Below are 22,558 nucleotides of genomic sequence, written 5' to 3'. Positions count from 1 at the left end.
CCGTCACTTTCTAGGAGGCATGCGAGGTCTTGGAAGTTATTTGGCAAAGTGAATTCAGCGTGGTAGAGCAACTGAATAATCTTTTAGCCAAGATCTCGATTTTGTCCCTTCTCCTGAATTCTGAACCCCACAGAGAGGCACTAATGAGAGTGCTAAATAAAGATCATGTTTCGCAGGACATTTATGTACAAAACTTTGATCATGTAATGGGAAACATCCTCTCCACCAATTATGTGACTTTCACTGATGACGAAATACCAGAAGAAGGAAGAGTTTGAGTCTTGGTTGGTTAATTTCACAAAAGTAATTAGGTACTGTCCATTGGGCGGGTGTAAAGGGGTTCTAGTACCTTCCCTTTACATAACTATACTCATGAATTCAACCTTATATTTTATTGAAAATTTATGCATTTTTGAATCATATATAAATATATATATACTCACATATATTACATCCATAAAACATAATAATGATAATAATAATTGATATTTTTGTTTGCATTTTTGTTATATTATTTGTTAGAATACCACTTTACGAAACGCTTAAGTTGTTAGTTTGTGGGCTAACAATGTAGACCAAGCCTTAACACTCCCCCTTACGTGCAGCCTGATAGCACATGGAGAGATAAGCAAATGATAAACAACATCCATTGTACGGAATAAGATAAAATTTCTTAACAAAGAAACAAACAATGTGGGCAACAAGTCTCAAGTCTAGAACCTAGGATCTCTTGGTAACCAGCTCTAATATCATGTTAGTATACCACTTTATGTGAAAGCTTAAGTTAGATTGTGGACAAACAATGTACATCAATATTATTTAACTTTAATATTATTTTTGTTGTTGTTATTATTATTTTGTTATTTTTGTTGTTGTTTTTGTTATTCTTATTATTGTGGTTGTTATTATTATTATTTCTGTTAATGTTTTTATATAATAATACTTATTACTATTACTATTATTATTTATTGTTATTGTTATTATTATTATTTTATTATCATCCTTGCTGTTGTCATCATTATTATTAATTTATTATTATTATTAGTTGTGGCATGGTTGAGAGGTGATCAACTTGTTTGTGTATGGCATGTGCTTTTTTTTTTTGTTTTTTTTACTTTTTAAAAATTTTAAAATTATTATTTAATGAGGGCTATAATTATCTTTCAGAAACAGAGTCAGGAATGGAATTGTAATTCCTATCTTTAAGTTTCCGTTGAATGGGGGATTTAGTATTCCTGCTGGAATGTGATTCCACCCTTATTTATGTAAACTGAACATGGAAATGGGGAAATTCAGGGTCTGGATTTTCTTTCAGTTTCAGCCCTAATTCTTGAACCGAACTGGGCGTGGGGGGGGAAAGCAAAGTTTTAATTGCTATCTATCGGAAAATGGATGTGTGGATTCCAAAATTAGACAAAATGAGTCTAGCCTAATATGATTAATGTACATCAAGCAGGCTTATGACCATGAGTGTTGGGACTTCCTATTGTCCTGTCCTCTTGTTAAGAATGCTTTGGTGAAAGGTGGAGAAAAATGGATGAATCTTAGTGATCATCAGTGGTGTCCCTAAAGGGTTATTTCATAGCCATAGGGGTTTTTAAGACAAGGAGACCCCTTGTCCTCATAAGCCATAGGGGTTTTTTAGACAAAGAGACCCCTTGTCCTCATACCTGTTTTTTCTTATTATAGAAGCTCTATCACTGATGCTTATGGGGACAACGAAAGTTGGATCAGTTGTTACCTGTCTCTATTTTGTGGATCACACAATCATCTTCTGTGAGGAGGAAGAGCAGCTCAGGTATTTGAGGTGTACTTTTCTTTGATTTGAAGCGGTCTCAGGGGTGAATATGTTCAAGATTTCAATCAGGCCTTCCTTAGCAAGAGGATTTGGAGATTTTCAGTGGAGGACAGGAGCTTACTGGAGAAAAATCATTAAGAACACTTGCCCAGATGATTTGGGGTCAGGGTTTGGCGGATTAGATGACTAAGAAGGTTAATTCTGCATTTTTATCAGAAAAAAGAAGTTTAACTCAGACCATGGAATGAATCTGTGCAAGGGTATCATGAAGGGAACGGATCTTTTCTTGAAGTTCCACAGCTTGTGGGGGGAATTGGCGACAGAATTAAGTTATTGGTTAGATATTTGGTGTGGGGATACAACTCTTAAAGATTCTTAGTTTCTTACCTAAGCCTGTTTAGTATTGCAAAGTGCAAATGGTAAAGATGCACTGTGTGAAGCTGGAGCCTTTAGAAGACAAGTGCATGACTCAGAGGTTGATGAAGTGGAGAGCTTTCTGAGCAAACTTTATAGAAACTTAGTACAGAAAACAAAATAATTTCCTTCGGAAGAAGTTTAGAAACCATAAATACCTAGGAAAGTGTTTTTTTTTTGCATGGGAGCGCCGGGGGGGGGGGGGGTGTTGTTGATAGGTGATCACCTTACGAAGGGAGGTGTTATTATTGTTGATAGATGTTACTTATGCGAAAAAAATAAAAATGGGGAGAGAGGCAGAGAGCCAAAATGGTATTCTCATACGCTGACTTTGCTGGGGAGATTTGGGGCTTTTTCAGGCAGTGGTTTTGTGTGGAGTGGGTAGTCCCATAAAGCATCTTCAGTTTGTTACTGAGCTGGATGGTGGAGTGAGTCAGGCAATCACAGATTATGGAAGATGGTCTCTTTGTGACTTTTGGAGCATTTGAAGGGAAAGAAACAGGATAGGCTGGGGAAGAGAAATTGTATTTGCTGTGAAAAATGACATTGATGCAGGGCAGCATGAAGGATATGCAGCCATGGGAGAGATTAGAAGAAATTGAAGAGAGGAAGGAAGGGGAAGAGAGGAGATACAAGGGGGAAAACTCACGTTCAATTCCAATTCAAATTTAACAATAACTGCTTAAAACATGACTCTTACACACTATTTATAAGAAAGCCTCGTGACATAAAATTACATATAAACCCCTAAAACTACATTACATTACAAGCATATCCCTAATGCACAAATACTACAAACAAGCCCCCAAATACACATAATACTCTATTAATTAAACTAAACACATAATAAACTATTAAAAACGCCCAACAATTCCTTGGCCCAACTCTTAATTATTCTTCAGTAGGATCTTCCCAAGGTCTTGCTTCTTGTCCTACATCACTCTTCCCTAGTTACAAAAATTCGGCCTTGAATTTTGAAATGTTGGAGGATCAGAATTAAGAAGCAAACTTGGATATCTCAAAAGCCAATACTTGATACAAGAAACCATGATCCTTTGGCAGCATCATAGACTTGAATTGAGAGTTGGCATCAATGAATGCATTGGGAATGACATACTCAACAATAGGAATGTTTGAAAGACTTTGGATGTCTACATGCATTTTCTTCCTTGCAGTTTTTTCAAGTTGAGTAACCCTAACAGATTCTTTGTCTTGGTTGGTTGGTAGTGCGGGCTTCAAGATGATCTTCTTACCATTACAGTGGAAGACATATGTATTTTCATGTCCGTGTGTCACACCCAAATCATCTGACCAAGGAGAACCAAGGAGTATATGGCCAATGTTCATAGGTATGATACCATACCAAATGTTATTAGAATAGTCACCCATTTGGATTGGAACCAAACATCTTTCACAAACATATATAGTAGAGTTATCAACCCAAGACATCTCATAAGGCTCTGGGTGATGAAGTTGCATTTGAGTTACTTCATTTGCATAAACCATATTCATAGGGCGTCTTTCATCAATGATGATTTTGCAAACATTTCCTCCACGCTTGAGAAAGGTGTGGAGAAGCTTGAGATTGTGCCCAAATAATTTTTCCAATAATTTGTCACCATATTGCTGGATTTATACTTACATACACTGCAACTATGTATCACCAAAAGCCCTTAACACATTTGCCCACAATTCTCAATCTAATCATGCAAACTACAAACTTCACTCTCAATTTCTTAAGGAACAATCTTCAAGTAGGATAAAGCCTTATAAACCACTTACAAATGGCAGCAAGTGGCAGCAATTTGGTCTGATTGTTGAGGTTGGCAATCAAATCTCTAGCCTTTTAAATCAGATTATATCACTTTCTTGTAAAATATCATGTCCGAAACCAAGATACCTTGCTGCAGATAAAAATATCAGAGGAAAAATCCAAATCTTTGAGGCTGGAAACCAATTCCTTGTGAGTTTGCAAGTTGCAGGACGGGGGAAAAAACTTTTCCACGCATGCATCGCTGGTGCTTGGGGCATGTGACTTGCTGGCGGCAACTTTCCAATAATGATTTTTGGGGCGAAGGGTGATCAAGGAATGGGGAATACAATGGTGTTGGTGTGATGAGAAAAGCACGGGAGGGTAGGGTTTTCGAAGAGCTAATGGCTGGAGATGTTTTGGTCGGTGCATTGAGGATCCTTCGGTGGTCAGAAGGGGATGAAAATTTGGTATGAATAGGCCATGCACCATACTTGGATATTCATGAGTGTTGTAGAAAGTTCTAGCCCAGTAAATTTTCATAGGAAGTGGGTCCTACTTCCACACTCACATAGGTAAATTCATCAAGCGTGTAACTATAACTAAACACACCACCTAACAAAGGATATAAATTTATTAGGAGATAAACTCAACGGCTCAACCTAACAATCGTTATAGTTGCACCATTCAAAACACCATAGGGATGATCAAAACAAATAGTAGTGCTCAAGAAACTACTCAATGACTTATTATTATCCATTGAACCTAATTCATGGGATCTCCAATCACATAGGTTGGGTTGCCATCATTAGTTGTTTATGTTAAGGGCTTAAGATCATGGTTTTAAATAAGGGCCGCAACCGTTACGTAATGCCGTTACGTAACGGTTTTTTGGGTTACCGATACCGTTACATACCGCGAAATCGGTGAGAAGAAAAATCACGTCCGTAGCAGCCGTTACGGACTGCGACCGTTACATAAGGGCCGCTACAACCGTTATGTAACCGTTACTTTTTCTTCTCACTTTTTCCCTCTCTTTCATAAATCATTCTCAATATACCATGTGGCGAGAGGGGGAAAATATTATAATGAGGATGACAATGATACAAAATTTACTATTTCTTTAAATACTCACACTAGATGCATTAATTAACAATTTGAAAATACTAGTTAGGAAAATATTTTATTTTGATAATATTAGTAATGTGATATTTATGTTCTATATTTTTCAACTTCAACGATCTTTCTTTTCTAGTTATTTTATATTTGTATTATTTGTATGTCTTATGTGTCTAATAGATTAATAGAGTGTATAATGTATTTTGTTCTATTAATTAATTTAGCACACATTAAAATTTATCACAGATAAGAACAATGAGAAGTATAAATACACACACACACACGTAATTTTTCTATCAATGGTGGGTTAGAACACATGTAAGCCAGTTGCTCTTACCAAATAACTTAGTTACTCGAATTAAAGGATCCAAAATACACTAAAACTCTTTCTAAGAAGGGCTAAAAGCTTAAAACATGCAAGTATGCTAATATGCACTAGGTTGTGCATGCTTCAAAAAAATTCACGGCCGTTACACCTGCTGCTCGTTATGTAACATCCGCTACCCCCGCTTCCCGTTACACCCGTTACTGTTACGTTACGTTATGCTACCCGCATCCGCGATTTAAAACCATGCTTAAGATATAACCCCCTCGATGTTTATTTTCTATTAGCTTTTTAGCTAGTCCTTTAGTTAAGGAAATCATTAATCAACAATTATTTCTCAATTCTCATATTATGATCATATTGATATTAGATACCCCCACATTTTTGTGATCACACTAAAAATAGCCCAGTTTGACTATTCAATTAGTTTAGGTTAGTCTACAAATATACTAACCAAAGCCAATGCTATGGCTTTGCGTCTATGGCTACGTGTCTATGTTTCACTTGATAATGCACTATAAAAATAAATAATTTACACACTTATGTGTGTTTACACTTTAATTTCTCCATGCAATTTTATGGCTAAGTGACTTCATCCCCACACCATTGCTTCCTTGTATTATGCCTTATTTGCACTTGTTAATTTGCCTATCAAAGACATAAAAATCATTAATAACTATCATGGAGTATATAAATTTATCTGCATTTTTGTGCATCATCACACATTTTCATGAATGAACAAGAATACCACAACTAAAGATAATAAATTTGTGTGACTTATGAGAATTCGCCTCATTATGGGAAAAATAGGTAATATTCTATTTTTTGTAATAGAATTGAAAGACAAAATATTATAATATTGTCTTCTACAAAATAGTAGAAAATGATCCACTGAAAATGCTAATGCCACAATAGAAATTTTACATTTAGATATTACTAAAGAAATTACTTTACTATATCCTGTTCATTTACATGGTTGGAGCATTCATAATAAATCAATTCAAGAATAATGTCAGCTCATTTATGCATATATGCTTCCACCACTTAAAAACAAGTCATAAAAATAGCGGGGGCACTTAAATTCTCATATTACTGTAAATCCCACTATTTGTTAGGTTGTGATCCATAGAGAAAACCTCACAATCTCAAGATTTTTCCCCATTTTATAAACAAATTTAGCATCAGTTTGAAAAAGGGTAACATGGTCCCAAAAAGAAATCTAAAAAACATAAGTAAATAATGAAACTCACAAGAGTTATATAACTGTATTTTCTACCCCCTTGAAATGCATGCTTCATCCATTGAAGGTAATAATATTTGAGCTTGAGGATTACTATCTCTATGCCCAATAATAGATGGAGTTCTTTTACATAACCAACAATTATTTGACATCCTCAAAGGATTATTACCATTGAAAGTCTTCATAAATGAACTTGGATTTGGTTTACAAATCATGCAAGTATTTTTCAAATAAATCAACCCAAACAATAGGTGTGAAGGTTCTAACTTCTAACAATTCATAAGAATTAGGTGAAAATGCAAATGAGCTGGGCAATCAAAAATTGAACATGTCAGTGAAGCAGATTGGAGACGTCAAACCCTCTTGCTTAACCGAATCGGTTACATATCCCAAACCTCAGTCAGCGCTTGTAGAACAAAATGAAACTAACCAACACACACCAAATTAAAAGCATTTTTGACAAAATAAATAAACTAAATGCAATTGTTTTTACTAAAATTGCTTTATAGATTAATGATCTAAAATTTCTACAATATTTGTGACATCAATTGCAATTGATTTTACCATCAACTCCAATGCTCTTGTTTGACTCCCCCAAAGTTGTGCGACACACAAATGGGAAAAGAAAATATCATTTAAAGTTCTAGCAAATATAAATAATATCAATTTAACAGGTTGTAAAAAAATTGAAACCAAAAATAAAATCAAAACTAAAAGAGGCTAATTTAAGTTAAATAATAGTGAAAGAGATGGTGATTATATCATGGTATTAAGTAAAGGAACAAATACATTACTTTATCAACCCTTTACTTGATCCACACATTTCTTGCCAACTTCAGCAGATCATGATTGCATCAATCAAAAAATTGTCTTGATCATCAATACGAAATTTAGTGCCCAATCAAAGCACCAAAACTCAACCACAACAAATTAGGACAAGATTGTTAGGTGTAAATTTCATGTGTTCAAGAAAAATTTGTTACCATGTGCCTTGTTCTCATTGTGCTAAATGAATTTTGCTTTAAGATTGTTGGAAATATCAATGTTTAAAAAGGCGAAGGTGCAAGGTGACGCGTAAGCATTGTTGGATTGTATTTTTTAAAATAATTAATAAATAAAAAAAATTATATATAGTATAAAATTGAGAAAAAATTTAGAATAATGGAGAAAAAAATAAAAACATAATTCTTAAGTATCATATAGACCAATTTTAGCTAACAAACTCAAACAATGCATGTTAAAAATAAGCCATAACTTTACAAAAAGAAGAGAAAAAGCCAAATTAAAGCATCACAATGTCTCATCATCCGAGACTCTAATTTCTAAGAATCTAAATCTAAATCAACAAAGTTTAGAGGGAACTATCAAGATCTTCATCAGAGTCCTAAGTTCTTCCACTTATAAATTACTCCTCTCCCACTTCAACATCATCATCTTCCTCAATTGTGACCAATGTTGGCCTCTTGCCTTTGTCTTGAGTGCCTAGATATTCAATAAAGCTATAGGTTAGGAGTTAGGAGAAATGGAGAATTATAAATTAGTAGATTCAAAAATGACTATTGATATGCATGTACTCAAGTTCTCACAATAATCACTAATATTCCTTTTGCTAGGAAGATTAGAATGCGAGCTACCAGAAGTTTGTGTTGCTTGAACATCATCTCCCTCAAAAGCTACCACGGGCAAAGCTCTAATAGCATCAACATCTAGGATATTTTCATCATCAAACCAAAGTATTTTTTGGGAGGATAGGTTCTTCCTTCTCTGTGATCCATTCATCATCTGAAGCTACTTCCGGCACCAATATTGGATCATTATTTTATCTACTTCTTAGAGCTCTCTCCCTCAGTTTGGTGTTGTACTTCATGTAAACTAGAGCATTCATGTTAGGAAAATTTTCATAAATATATTGCAGCCAAAGGATCTTCAATTATCATGAACTTCACATCTATTTTACCTTTATGCGGAAAATAAATAAATAAACCATGACAAAAACTTTACATACTGGAATTAGTCATATTAAATCGATCGAGAAGAACACTCGGAGAATCCGAAGAAATCGTTTCTCTCACTTTTCCTCCTCTTTTCTTCCTTCACCAGATCTATGGGATCTCCTGATGATTAGAGAAGTAGAGGTAGAGAGATGACAATTCCTTTCTTCCTATTTTTTTATTGCTGCTAACATCACCATATAGCTAACCCTAGAGCTTATGAACTTAGCTTTTCTTACACTTCCTTAACTCTCCTTTCCTTAGTTTAATTTGATGTATAGCATGCCCTTTCAGCTACTCCCTATAATAGTAGCTAATTTATGTATAGGAATCTCTTCAAACTTCCACCATTAATTTTTCATATTAAATAAGCTAACCCTTTAGTTAACCCATATAACCATTCATATCCTTATCATATGGGACATATACCCTTCATGTGGGACCCATATCATTCATGTGGGACATATCCTTTGGGATATAAATCCTACATTCTCCCACTTGGCCCATATGAATGATATTAAGATAGATTAACAAATAACCATAATGTGCACAAAACATTAGCTTATTTACACTTTTCAATGAGATTACCATAATATCATAATTAAGCAACCCATTAGCACGAGTCATGGCGGTAAATATCATTAGAGCGACATCTTCCCTTCCATGTACCACAATACTAATAAACCACTTAACTATGATCCATGATAGGAAGTTATTATACTGTCCCTGTAATGTCTTTGTCAAAGACCATTTCTGTTTAACAGGAATCCATCTTCTATAATTACGTAAATGATGGTAAATAGAAATAATGTTTAGAAACACTTTTATTGATATTATTATACATGTTATAGAACAACCATAAAGATCCACTATCATACATCAAGGATTACAACAAAGACCCTTGTGATCAGCATGTTCTTTAAATGCCTTTGGTGTCAATCCCTTCGTTAAAGGATCTGCTATCATGAGCTCAATCCTTATATGTTCTATAAGCACTGTCTGTTTCCGAACTTCCTCTTTAACGGCCAAATACTTGAACTCCATATGCTTAGCGCCATTAGAGTATTTGTCGTTTTTTGGAGAAAAAAGACTGTTACAGAATTATCACAATAAATTCTCAGTGGCTTGGCTATACTGTCGACAATCCCAAGTCCTAAGATAAAGTTCCGCAACCACAAAGCATGAATTGTGGCCTCAAAGCATGCCACAAATTCAGCTTCCATAGTAGATGCTGCTATGATAGTCTGTTTGGCGCTCTTCCATGATATTGTTCCTCCAGCTAACAGGAACAAATAACCATACGTTGATTTTCGACTATCAATGCATCCAGCAAAATCTAAGTCAGAGTAGCCAACCACCTCCAATTGATCCGTTCTCCTATATGTGAGCATACAATGTTTGGTTCCTTTTAAGTACCTCTAGGCTTTCTTTGCAGCTTTCCAATGCTCCATTTTGGGATTACTTTGGTATTTCTCAAGCATCCCAACTGTAAAACTTATATTTGGTCTTGTTCAAGTCTGCGCATACATCAAACTCCCAACAACAGATGCAAAAGGAATATTTTCCATACTTTTCTTTTCTAATTCATTCTGTGGACAATCCTTTGCACTGAACTTGTCCCCTTTAGAAATAGAAGCAGGAGTTGGTTTACAATCAGTCATATGAAATCTTTCTAGGACTTTATTGATATATCATTTCTGAGACAACCCTAACAGTCCAAGTGATCTGTCTCGGAATATTTCAATTCCAATCACATAAGTTGCCTCACCCATATCTTTCATTTCAAAGTTCATAGAAAGAAATATCTTGGTATCATTCAATAAGCTAAGATCATTACTGGCAAGTAAAATATCATCAACATATAGAATCAAAAAGATAAACTTGCTCCCACTGACCTTTAGATATATACATCGATCAACGGTATTTTCCTTAAATCCAAAGGTCGTGATGGTATCATGGAACTTAAAATACCATTGTATGGAAGCTTGTTTAAGTCCATATATTGATTTCTTTAATTTGCAAACCATGTGCTCCTTTCCTTTAATCATTAAACCTTCAGAAAGATCCATATATACCTCTTCATCTAAATTCCCATTTAGAAAAGCAGTTTTCACATCCATTTGGTGCAACTCTAAATCAAAATGAGCCACTAAAGCCATTATGATTCTAAGAGTCCTTTTTAGGCACAGGAGAAAACGTATCTTTATAATCAATACCTTCCCTTTGAGTGAAACGCTTTGCTACAAGTCTAGCTTTATATCGTTCAATGTTGCCATCACAGTCGTGTTTGGTCTTAGAGATTTACACCCAACTGTTTTAAACCCTTCAGGCAAAGCAACGATGTCCCAGACTTTATTCTATTCCATAGATTTCAACTCATCATTTATGGCATTGATCCACTTTTCAGAATCATCACTTTCAATGGCTTGTGAAAACGTAACCGGATCCTTACTAGTTCCTAAATCATAATCAGCCTCTTGTAGATATATTAAAAAATCATCAGAAATAGCTGGTTTACTCTTTGAGATTTTCTTAATACTATTTCTTGTGATTGTTCTGCAATTGGCTCAACGGTGATATTTTCATTACGAAGTGATACATCATTAGATTGTTGTTCAATGCTATCATTCCGTTCAACAACTAAAGGAACAACAACATCTGTTAAAGATCTAGATATCGGTATAGGAACCTGAATTTCTTTAGTGACCACATTATGTGATACATCACTCCCACTATTTTCACCATTCTCAAGGAACTTTGCATTACTGGTTTCTACTATTTTCATACTATAGTTAGGACAGTAAAACCTATACCCTTTAGACTTTTTTGGGTATCCAATAAAGTACCCACTCACAGCCCTAGAATCCAATTTACTTTCATTTGGATTATAGACTCTAATCTCTGCTAGACAACTGTTGGAATTGGTGTATTCTCAAGAGGGGTGGGGGGTGAATTGGAAATTTAAAAATTTATCGCCTAGGTTAAACTATCCAGCAGCAGTATATACACAACCTAGGGTTTGTCTATGCAATTCCAAATGCGCAGATAAATATAATGTGCGGAAATTAAATCTTGCACAGCATTCACAGACAATTAAGAATAATATACATGTGCAGTAAATGTAAAGTGCTGAAATGTAAAGTGCACACACGATATGTTGTCGGGGTTAGGCCAATACTGCCTATGCCCCCGCCTCAGCTCGCAAGCCAGAGGATTACTACTATTGCTCACTTAACGGGTGGAGCGGCACCGGTTACAATCAGGTTAAATTACCAGGGCTGACCTCAACCTTTACATACTCTCCTTGCGGGGTGGAGAAGGCCCTACCGATCCTTTGGGCTGGATCAACGCCCCCTCAGGCCACGCCTGGAATACAATTAGATAAACTTTTTCGTACAATGAAAAGTGCTTCTAACATAAGCAGATTTGTACAACAATTCAGCACAGTATAATCAATGCACACTAATAATGTAAGAACTATAAGTTCGGTGTTATATGTGTGCAATCAACACTCAAAGTAATGTCTATATTCAATCAAGTACCAGAGTGTATCAGCAAGCTAATCTTTGAAACTATGTATAGATATAAATCTCAATCACGGTTTAGGGTTCAAAGATTTCTACCAAGAGTATTCTAAATATCTCTAAAAAATATTTTCTCAATATTCAAGCACAAGAGATATTCAAAAAAATGAGTTTGTGAAAATATTTTTGCACACTAAAAAATACAAGCTCAATGAGTCTTGTAATAATGATGCAAAGACTCACTAGCTACAATATTTTTTCCACACATAGATTTATTAAATAAAATCGGGGGAAAAACCTTTGCTTAACTCTCAATCCAAAAATCAAATATACAATACAATGAGAGTTTCTTAGCAAATGAGAATAATGTATAACCACTCAAATAACTCTCACAAGGATTGATTTTGCAAAGGAATAGTAGTATGTGAGGGTATAGGCTTTGTATTTTGAAAAAGCTCTCTAAAAAATATAGAGAAAATTTTAGCTAATTAAATCCCTAATCTTGTCTTAATTTTGCAAATGAAGACCTATATATAGACAAGCATAAAAATTTTGACCGTTGGGACACAAGGGTAATTATAAAATTTGTTTTAAATGTGTTTAATAAAATTAACCCTGTTTTACCCCAATTAACAGCAGTAAAAATTAGGCTAACCTGAGAGTTTCGGTCGCATGAGCCCTAGGTTCGGTCGCCCGAATACTCACATGCAGAAAAGCTACTTTTGAAGTTCGGGTGCCCGAGGTTAAGTTCGGGTGGCTGAGGTCAAAGCGATTTTCAAAATGTCTGAGGTTTGGTCGCCTGAACCTAAGTTCGGGTCTGCCAAACTTTTCAGTTTGGTCGCTCGAGGGTATTTTGAACATGAAGTTCAGGCGCCCGAGTTGTTGGAAAAAGTCAGGTCTTGGTCGACCGTGGACGTTTAGTTCAAAAATGTTTGGTCACCCGAGCCATAGTCAACATTTTGACTTCCTATGTTTGGTCGACCGAGGTGTTTTCAACGCCAAGGTTTGGTTGCTTGAATCCTTGACAATTTACCATCTAAGTCCTATTTTTTGAAAAATGATTTCCCCTGATAACATATATGATAATGGGGCTAAACCTAAGTGCTAGTGTAAAGACCTAGGGTCTTTTTTAAGGTTTAGGCATTTTAACTTAGCCTAAAAAACTTGGCTCGGTCGACCGAAGGTCCCTAAGGTCCATCTATGGTCTTGAGCTTATAGTCCTATTATGCATGATATGCATCAATTATTATAGACCTTTGGAATAATTATTACAGATCCAAATAGAAAAACTAAATACAATTACAAAGAAAAATAACACTTTGGTCTTCTTTTTCTTCAAGTCAATATGTGCCTCCATAAGATTTCGCCAATATGATCCTGTATACAAATTCGGAAAACATTAAATACCTTATATTTGTCATTATCAAAAATGAGATAGGACCCAAAAAGTCAACAACGACCCCAAACATGAAAGTGCCTTAAACTCGGTTTCCTTCCTGTCCACAATTCAAAAGGAGTTTTTTGAACTGCCTTACTAGGAACCCGATTGAGCACATACATTGCTGTTTTAAGGGCCTCCATCCATAATGAAATGGGTACTGAGGAATTACTCAACATACTCCTAACCATTTCCATAAGAATACGTTTCCGCCTTTTAGCCACATCATTCTGTTGAGGCGTACCAGGCATTGTGTACCGAGCACAAATACCATGCTGTTCTAGGAATTTAGCAAATGAGTCTAGACATTGTTTAATCCCATCATACCTACCATAATACTCACCACCTCTATCAGATCTAATGATCTTCACCTTTCTATCTAATTGTCGCTACATTTCAGCAACATATGCCTTTAAAACATTTATTGGACGAGACTTTTCATGCAATAAATAGATATAACCATATCGTGAAAAATCATCAATAAAGGTGATAAAATACTTTTCTCCACCTAAAGATGGTGTGTCAAAAGGTCCACATATATCAGTATGAACAATTTTCGGTAGATTCTTACTTCTTGTGGCTCCTTTCTTTGTATGTTTAGTTTGCTTTCCTTTAATACAATCAACATATACATCGAAATCAGTAAAATCAAGGTGTGATAAAACCCCATCCTTTACTAATCTCTCCATTCTTTCCCTGGATATATGACCCAATCTTTTATGTCACAAGAAAGAAGAATTTTTATTTATTCTACTACGCTTAGTTCCAATATTATGATGCAGAGTGAGGAGTGTCTCAGCAAACTTTTTATTAAGATTAAATTTATACAACCCCTCATACAAAATACTAGAGCCAACACATAAGTCACCTTTCATAAGACGAAAACCTTTATGTTCAAAGTACGAACCATAACCATCATTGTCTAATCTGGACATAGAAATTAAGTTTTTAGAAATATTTGGAACATAAAAAGTATCAAATAGGTCTAAGCAATGACCCGATTCAAGATACAACTGAACAATTCCAAGACCCATAATAGACACTTGATTTCCATTCCCCAAAACTATTATGTGTTCATTTTCCTTTACGCTCTGGATCGTAAGGTATCCCTGCATCGAATTGGAAACATGAACAGTACAATCAGAATCAATCCTCCAAGTGTTAGAAGGAACTTGTGTCATGTTTGATTCGAAACATACATAAGTTAAAAACTTACATTTTCTTTCGAGCCATGCTTTAGGTTTTGGGCAACTTTTCTTTAAATGCCCATAGCCACGACAAAAGTAACACTTGGGACTATAATGTTCCTTCCCGCGAGCCTCACCACCATAAGCAGTACTCGCCACCTTCAATGGATCTCTCTTTTAACCTTTCTTTGTTTTCTTTCCTTTACTCTCAGCTAGGTGACTCATGACATTTACTGAATGCTGTCCTTGTTGTTTGAGTCTTGCCTCTTCTTGAACTAACATGCTTGCCAATTCATTCACATTACATTTTTCTTTAATGGTATTATAGTGAATTTGAAAAGGCCCGTACTGAGGAGGCAAAGAGTTCAAAATAAACCGAACAAGGAAGCTTTTATTAACATTCATACCCAGAGTATTAAGTCTAGCAGCCAGATTGTTCATTTCTAGGACATGTTTATTCATTCCTTTACTACCATCAAATTTCATTGTGGTCAGTTCAGCCATCAACCTTCCTGCAAGGGACTTATCAGTTGAACGAAATCTATCCTCCACTGCCTTAAAATATTCCTTTGCATTATCTAGTTGAGGAAGTGTTGATTTAATGTTATTTGCTGTACACATCCGCATAAACATCATACTTAATCTGTTTGACCTTTCCCATTACCTATACAAAGCTCGCTGCTCCGAACTGCTGGCATCAGTAATAGCAGCCGGTTTATCCATTCGCAGAGTTAAGTCTAGTTCCAAAACACCAAGGTGAAACTGAATCTATTCATTCCATTCAAAGAAATTTGTACCATTGAAGATTGGAACAGAAGAAGCCAGTGAATGCAATGAAATAGGAATAGACACTGCAATAACACAAAATACTCACTACATTAATGCTTTGAGTTTAAACTTTTCATTAGTAAATTGCGTTCAATCTTTGGATCAACTCATGCAATATACTAACCCGTACATTTACTGGTAATTTTCATTCATCCAGGCATAATTGATAACATTTATAAAATTCGATTGGTCTGTCACCTTTGGGCAGGCATCCCAATCTCACTACCATTCTTCAATTATCCCGATTAAATGAATGATTATTTGAAAGTTGGTGCACCTTTGGGCCAGCCATAATATTCAAATAACCATTCTGTTATTATTCTTTGCCAGATTATATTTCAATCAACGTTTACAACTTTTATCAGCAAGATCGCTTTGGTGACAACATGCTAACCATAATAGAAACATTGATTGATACTTTACTCAGCAAAGATTTATCCATAATTTACAGCAGATAATCGATTCCCCAATATAAGAATTTTACTTTCTTACTTTTATGTAAAATTCCCTAGCCCATGCACACATAATCACAACTTTTCACCCAATACTAATGAGTTCATAATATTGCTTCCATTGTCAATTTTATGTTATAGAACATGTTAATGCTCTGTCTTTAATCAAGCAACAAACATTATGCATGCATTTTTATTTAATGGCTGAGTTAATATTTGCTGGGGAAACTCATCTGTAGTCGTCGACGAGTAGACACATTCATCGATGAGTGTTCAACACCCGTTCGGCGATAAAACCATACATTCATTGATGAGGCACTGTTCTGAGAAAAATAAGACCTCTATATTTTCTCGTCGACGAGTGACCTTAATGGATTCGTTGACGAGACCATAAGATTCGTCGACGAGTCAGTCGAACAGCAACCTTGAAATTTCCAGAATAATATTTTTCTAACCACAGAACCATTCAAAAAATTCAACAAACAGTATAGGTAATTTCGGTTTGATTCCAGAAAACAATATACCCATAAATTTCATCCGTAAAACCATAATAAGATCAAACAAAATAACCATAAGCGATCTTTAAATGAAGGAAGTTCATGATAATTTGAACTGGCTCTGATACCACATGTTAGGAAAATTTTCATAAATATACCTCAGCCAAAGGATCTTCAATTATCATGAACTTCACATCTATTTTACCTTTATGCTGAAAATAAATAAATAAACCATGACATAAACTTTACATACCAGAATCAGTCATATTAGATCGATCGAGAGGACACCCGGAGAATCTGAAGAAATCGTTTCTCTCACTTTTCCTCCCTTCTCTTTTCTTCCTTCACCAGATCTATGAAATCTCCTGGTGATTAGAGAAGTAGAGGCAGAGAGAGTACAATTCATTTCTTCCTATCTTTTCCTTGCAGCTAACATCACCATATAGCTAACCCTAGAGCTTATAGAGCTTATGAACTTAGCTTTTCTTACATTTAACTCTCATTTCCTTAGCTTAACTTGATGTATAGCATGCCCTTTCAGCTACTCCCTATAATAGTAGTTAATTTATGTATAGGAATCTCTTCAAACTTCTACCATTAATTTCTCATATTAAATAAGCTAACCCTTTAGTTAACCCATATAACTATTCATATCCTTATCACATGGGACATATACCCTTCATATGGGACCCATATCATTCATGTGGGACATATCCTTTGGGATATAAATCCTACAATTCAATCTCTTGTGCTCTAATCTATTCCTCTTTTTCATATGAATCTACAATTGAGTTTAAGCCATTTAAATTTTTAGATATTAGAAGATATTTTCATATTTGAGTGAAACGATAATTAATGGCATTTGTAAGAACTAAGAACTTGCTCAAATGTGCTCCAGTTCCTCTCACATCCACTACTACTACATGTCAGGCTAAGAATACGAATAGCAAACTTCGTAAATTCTGGGGTCTTTGTCCCAAAACGCTTCCACCAATCAGCTAAAAAAGAAAAAAACATGTTTAAGTTCCAAGTTATAAGAATAAACAAGGATAGAGTACTACTAATTAACTCATTTTTACTGAAGTATTATTTTTACCTGGGCTTCTCAACATTCTAGAGTCAACAGCCACTCAAGTCCCAAAATACCCTCGTGCATTATCAAACAAATCCAATTGGATGTCTACAGCTAGCCCCTTCTCATATCTCAACATTCTTTCCATGCATTCAAATAGTTCTTTCTTCACTTCTTCACAATCAGAGAATTTCTTCTTATATAAATAATATCCTGCAGCATGTAAAGGGTGATGAAGTTGTGGAGTTCATCTATAATCTATTTTTCTCCAAATGGGTCCGTACTTATTGGCATTTCTATAAAAAATTGCAGCAATGTTTTCCTTCGCCGAATCCATCATCTCATAGAGAAACCCTATAGCTGGTCTTTCCTCAGAATCAACTTCCCTTAGAACACATACAAGATGGACAACACTCTTGATAACATAAGCAACGTGAGTCCAAAAATGTTGGTCAAATAAAACTATTGAGCGAGTCCTTATACCTTCATGCATTTTTGCATATGTAGAAGTGCACCACATCTCTGAAGAGAACATAGATTGAAGGACTCGCTTTTGTTTGTAAATGCTTTGAAATGTCAAAAATGTAGTAGCAAAAGCGCGTCACTACAGGGCAGATGAGTTCTTTGTTGTTGGTGAAATGCTTCCTCATCATTGCAAGTACATAGGAATGATTATAAATAAATTTCACAACTTGCATAGCCTTTAGGATTGTGGTTGCATGGATCCTCAATTGTGCAATATCCTCCAACATGAGATCCAAACAATGTGCAGCACATGGAGTCCAATAGAGCTTCTCCCTCTTTTCCATGAGTTTTTTTTTTCCCACCATTTATCATGTTCTTCGCATTATCAATATCACTTGCACAACATTCTCCTTGCCAACTTCCTACCACCTCATCCATATACTTAAACATCAAATCACCATATTTTATAGAATCAGAAGTATCAATGGATTTTAAAAACCATGCAGGACTATTCACAAGGAAATTAATCAAGACCCTTGAACAAACATCAGTCCATCTATCGACCATGATAGAACATCCATATTCCTTCCAAGCTTTTTGTGGTCTTTCAACATTCCTTCGATGTCTTTCACTTCATATTTAAGAATCCATGTCCTCATCTCTTGCATAGATGGAGGCTTGAAACCTGACCCGTAAATAGCAATACCATCCACCATAACACGCCAATATACATCATCCATCAAATTAAATGGGAGAGCATTGTTGAACACACAACGGCCAACTTTCCTACACATTTCATTTCTTTCTTCCTTCTTCCATTTTGAGTTTAGAGTGGATTGTTTGTTTTGTGAAAATGAAAACTTATCCATTGGACCTCTAGTCCTAGGATTAAGGACATTCCCACTATTTTGCTGCTCAATATCTCCAACTAACGGAGACATAGCACTCTAAGTCCCTCCTCCTGGACCCATCCCAATCTCTTCAAGAAGTTCATTTCTTTTACTCTTCTCTTCTTGGAATTTTTCAAGAGCAATCTTGCACTCATCTCTCACGTTTTGAAAAGCTTTTGGGCAAGGTTTCATTCCCTTCCTTGTACCTGCCAAATAATGTTTAAATCTTGTGACAGTACCACTACAAGTTTGATCACAAAATTTGCATCTAAAATATTTTTCTCCATCAACTTTTTTTATGTATTTCCAAACAAAATCTTTTTTTTGTCCCTTTGAATCACCTTCAGACATGTTTTTTTTAATTGAACAGGAACAATCAGTGGCTGCAGCAAGAACTTAAAACTGAAAATTGAAATCTGAAACAAAGACCTCAAACTGAGATGAAATCTTGAAGCAGAGAGGTTGTAGAGGGTTGCTGCAGAGAGACGAGAGGCTTGAAGGAGTCGTCGGAGGCAGATCAAAGCTTGGAAGGGATCCTCGACTCGCCGGAGAGAGATGAAAAGCTTGGAGGAATCGTCGGAAGCAATCGTGGAGTCGTCGGAGAGGACGAGAAGCTTGGAGGAATCATTGGAAGTAGTCGTCGATTCATTGGAGAGGGAGAAGGAGCTTGAGGAATCGTCGGAGCTACGGAAGCTTCGTCGAGTGTTGGAGAGGGAGAAGGAGCTGGGGGAATCATCGGAGAGCTACGTTGAGTTGTTGGAGAGGGAGAGAGGGAGGAAGAAGCTTTGTTGAGGGAGGAGGAAGAAGCTTCGTCGAGAGAGGGGGGAAAGGGGTTTTAGACTTTAGATGATAGGTTTTGGTTCCGTTTTTTTTTTTAAATTTATGTTTTAAATCAAACCAGCCTGAAATGCGTACACTTTCCAATTTGAGGCATAAAATGCGAGTTCCCCCCCCCCCCCGGCGGAGGCGTACGCATTTTAGGCTTTTTGCCTTTCCAATTACGCCTTTGGGCGTTTTAAGCCCAAAACGCCTCAAGGCTTGGCGCGCCTTATGAACGCCTTTTAAAACACTGGGAAATATAATAGAAGGAAAAAATATTTACTAATAAACTGAATATTAAATAAAAATACAAATACTTATCAAAAGCTGAGGTGTGAAAGGACCACTGTCCTTAAAGCCGATTTCGCACCTACGGAGAACATTTCTCGGTGCATATAGTCATTGCGTGCATGACCTCTATTATTACTTAGCTGGCTCGGTTTTGTGTGCACTCACAAACACTAGAGCTATAGGTGATATAGTATCATTTAGTTACCTAACAAAATATAAATCTCGAGAAAGAGTAGAATATAAAGTTATTCGAAGAAGAAAAAATTATATTTTGAAATGAAGCTGGATCATAGTTTATATAGGTAAAATTAAATATAACTTCCAGTGTCATAAATATGAAACCGTTAAAGTAGTAGTTAATATTTTAAAACGTTAAAACTAATATGATAAATTTAACGTATACTTAATTAAAATAAAACCCACGATTGTTATATAATATTATAGATATATATATTTTAAATTTGAAACATCCAACATAAATATCAATGGAAATTACATAGAATCCTCTAATACTACATTACATTACAAACATACCCTTAGAATACACAAAATACAACGAGCAAGCTCCCAAATACACACAATATTTTATTAATCAAAATAAACACATAATAAACTACTAACAAAGCCCAAAAATTCCTTGGGCCAACTCTTCTTAATTATTCTCCAACAAGGATCTTCCCAAGGTCTTGCTTCTTGTCCTACATTATACATTCTTAAAAACAACCATGAAACTTATTTCCTTAAGAGGTTACACTTTTTTTATTTGTATTTTGTAAACTTCCGTTTTTGGTGTCCTTTGGGTGCACTGAATGAATTTACTTTGACGTAGATATATATAGAGAAAGAAGAGAGGGGTAGGGGGGGGGGTTCAATTTTGGTTATCATTTTTTTCATTTCATCAAGAGAATAACAGTAGATTTTCACAACTGCCAATTTATTGTGATGGAATCATAATTTTTTATTACCTAGTAAGCAAATTTGTGTGCCATTGGAACCTGGGCTTTGGCCTGGTGGTTCATGTCCTGCCCCCCTCCGAGGATTGAGGAGGTCCAAGGTTTGAGTCCTCTTTGTGAGGATGAGTATTCTTCCCAATTTTCAAAAAGGAAGGGGGGCATGGTGGGTTGTGGGGTTGGGGGGAGTTATGTTGTGGGTGCCCCAGCTGTCCATTGTATAAATTTTTTTTTTGCATGCCATTGTAACTTTTGATGTCATGAATTTCCTTAATAACAGGTGCAAAGCCAATATCATTTTGGATTTCTCCTTCAAACTCATCTATTCATCTCTCTCTCTCTCTCTCTCTCTCTCTTCCTTGCTTGCTTGCTTGTACGCATGCATGCACACTTCTTGTGTCAATGATCTGGATGTGTTTATCCTTCATGCTTTGTTTTCTCCTGCCCCTTCTGTGGGTGTGTATGTGCGCCTTTGGATTACTATTTTCTTCATTTCATCAAGAGAATAACAATAGATTTTCAATACCGCCAATGTATTGTGACGGAACCATAATTTTTTATTACCTAGTCAGCCAATTTGCATGCCATGAATTTCCTTAATAACATATGCAAAGCAAATATCATTTCTGGTTTCTCCATCAAACACATCTATTTCAAATCTATCTCGCTTCCCCCCTCCCTCTTTCTCTTGTAGGTTTTTCTCTCCCCCCTTTGAGTGTGTGTGCATGCGCCGTCTTTTTTGGTGGAGGGAATGAGGTTTCTGCAAGTAGAAAAGCCAAACTGAAAATTATGTTTCTCATAAATGTTTTCACATATGCTCAATATTCCTTATTTGTCATGCATATATATTTTTTTATTTTTCCCCATTGACATGGGTCCTTGCATGCACATATGCATGGATGATTCTATAATATGGCATTCAATATCCCATTTAGGAAATGAGACCTGTACATGGTAGCACAGCACTGGAAGCTTCTGCAGTTCCTCATACATCAGAGCGGGCTGGTGGAGGAGCCGAGAATCTGTCCAAACAGGGAAACAGTGGAGTTGATCCAGTTACAAATGGGCATAATCAACTCTCTCCTGTTGTGGGAGAAGGAAGAGGAAAGAAGAAAAATTTGATGCAAGGAAGAGGAAAAGGATTTGGGGCAGTGCAAAAGAGTAGGGGGTCTGCAGAACCTGGCTGGACAGGGGCTGGGTTTGATGTAGATGGGAGAACTTGAGAGCAATATTCCAATCCTCCCATGCCCCTTGGAGAAACCATGAAATGAGAAATTTTACTGCTGCTTGTCTGCTAGGTAAATTTTTTGGCCCAAAAGTTCCCTTCTTTATGCTGTTGGTCAACTCTCTTTGTCACTTGTATTTCCCAAATTGCTTGCTTGTTGATATAACAAGTGGTCAATCTAATCATTCTTTTTCTCATTTATACTTTTAAGCTTGTGTGTGTCATACATACTTTTCAGTTCTCATTCAATCATGAAACAAATAGAAATGTTCCATTTCTAGTA

At 35.8% G+C, this 22,558-nt stretch overlaps 1 protein-coding gene across 2 annotated transcripts in view; it reads left to right on the top strand.

Annotated features, from left to right (window-relative positions):
* Positions 1-22,558, top strand: part of LOC131146482 (uncharacterized) — a 34,950-nt gene extending 12,392 nt beyond the window's left edge. For both annotated transcript variants that reach the window (XM_058096113.1, XM_058096114.1), the window contains exon 7: positions 21,986-22,558. In XM_058096113.1, coding sequence (XP_057952096.1) covers positions 21,986-22,273 — 288 coding nt within the window. In that variant the 3' untranslated portion in view covers positions 22,274-22,558. The remainder of the gene's footprint in view (positions 1-21,985) is intronic.

This window comes from Malania oleifera, chromosome 13 (assembly GCF_029873635.1).
Source record: "Malania oleifera isolate guangnan ecotype guangnan chromosome 13, ASM2987363v1, whole genome shotgun sequence".
Lineage (NCBI taxonomy): Eukaryota > Viridiplantae > Streptophyta > Magnoliopsida > Santalales > Ximeniaceae > Malania > Malania oleifera.
This window is presented reverse-complemented; position numbering and strand designations above follow the sequence as displayed.